This window comes from Gavialis gangeticus, unplaced genomic scaffold (assembly GCF_001723915.1).
Source record: "Gavialis gangeticus isolate Ggan-Ray unplaced genomic scaffold, GavGan_comp1, whole genome shotgun sequence".
Classification (NCBI taxonomy): Eukaryota; Metazoa; Chordata; order Crocodylia; family Gavialidae; genus Gavialis; species Gavialis gangeticus.
The window spans coordinates 2946118-2947234 of record NW_017728996.1 but is presented as its reverse complement, the minus strand read 5'-3'; the positions used below and the strand labels follow the sequence as shown (position 1 = coordinate 2947234).

General features: G+C 42.4%; 1 protein-coding gene across 1 annotated transcript in view; it reads left to right on the top strand.

Moving 5' to 3' along the window:
- KIF23 (kinesin family member 23) overlaps window positions 1-1117 on the top strand; it is a 45736-nt gene that overhangs the window by 20420 nt on the left and 24199 nt on the right. The window contains exons 6-7 of the mRNA XM_019503803.1: window positions 406-447; window positions 716-825. Coding sequence (XP_019359348.1) covers window positions 406-447; window positions 716-825 — 152 coding nt within the window. The remainder of the gene's footprint in view (window positions 1-405; window positions 448-715; window positions 826-1117) is intronic.

Below are 1117 nucleotides of genomic sequence, written 5' to 3'. Positions count from 1 at the left end.
GTGTGTGTGTGTGTGTGTGTGTGTGTGTGTGTGTGCATATAAATAAAAAATATACCTTTTGATTCTCAACTAGGGTGCCTTGAGTCTGAGTTCTGGCTGCTAGTATGAGCTAGTCTTGTACTGGGCAACTTTACTATGTGCTTCAGCCCTTCAGAATGGTATCTGTAATCATCTGTTCCTCATGTTGAGCAGTCAGAATGAGGCTTGTTTTTCAAAGCCCTGTCTTTATTGGGTAGGATTAAATGAAAAGACCTCCAGCTTCAGCTGTTAGTTAACACAACATCCTGATCTGTATCAATTCTGTTTCCAGGTCTCCTTTTTACCTATGGTGTGACGGGTAGTGGGAAAACGCACACAATGACAGGTTCTCCTGGAGACGGAGGACTTCTTCCGCGATGCTTAGACATGATCTTCAACAGCATTGGACCATTCCAGGCGAAGCGATTTGTGAGAAGCTTTGTGTCTCTTGTCTTTTTCAAGTCTTTAATTTGTAACAGTGACCTTCTAGTACCAACAAAACTTCTGCCTCAAACAGCATGGGCAAAAATGGAAATGCATAGATGGGGAATGTCATCGAAGTGAAGTAATTTGGGATGATTATCCTTCATATTTTTGTCTTGTTGAAATTTTCATTGCACAGTAATTGAAAAGAAGAAAGGCTTTGCTTATGTTGAAGTACTTTGTGTATATCCAACTTTGTTCACCACTCTCTTAGGTTTTTAAACTTGATGACAAGAATGGTGTGGATGTACAATGTGAAGTTGATGCTCTGTTAGAGCGCCAGAGAAGAGAAGCCATGCCAGTTCAAAAGACCCCATCTGGCAAGTGAGTAACTACCACAACTTGTAGTGTATAATCCAATTGCAAACTGGGTGACTGTGACTTAATCTTATGTCAGTCTGGTCATCTTTATTTTAAAAGGCAAGTGGAATGCTCAGGACAGTTGATATAGCACTTTTCAACCTGGGAGGGACAGGGAAGGCATGGTCACATTCAGAGCAGAGGACGTGGAGTTGGCAGTCTAGGTGCATTCTTGTAATACAGCTCAACCTTTCTCATACCGGGACCCATTTGCCAAGATGGATGGCTTGGCTTGTCCTGACCACACCACCCTGGC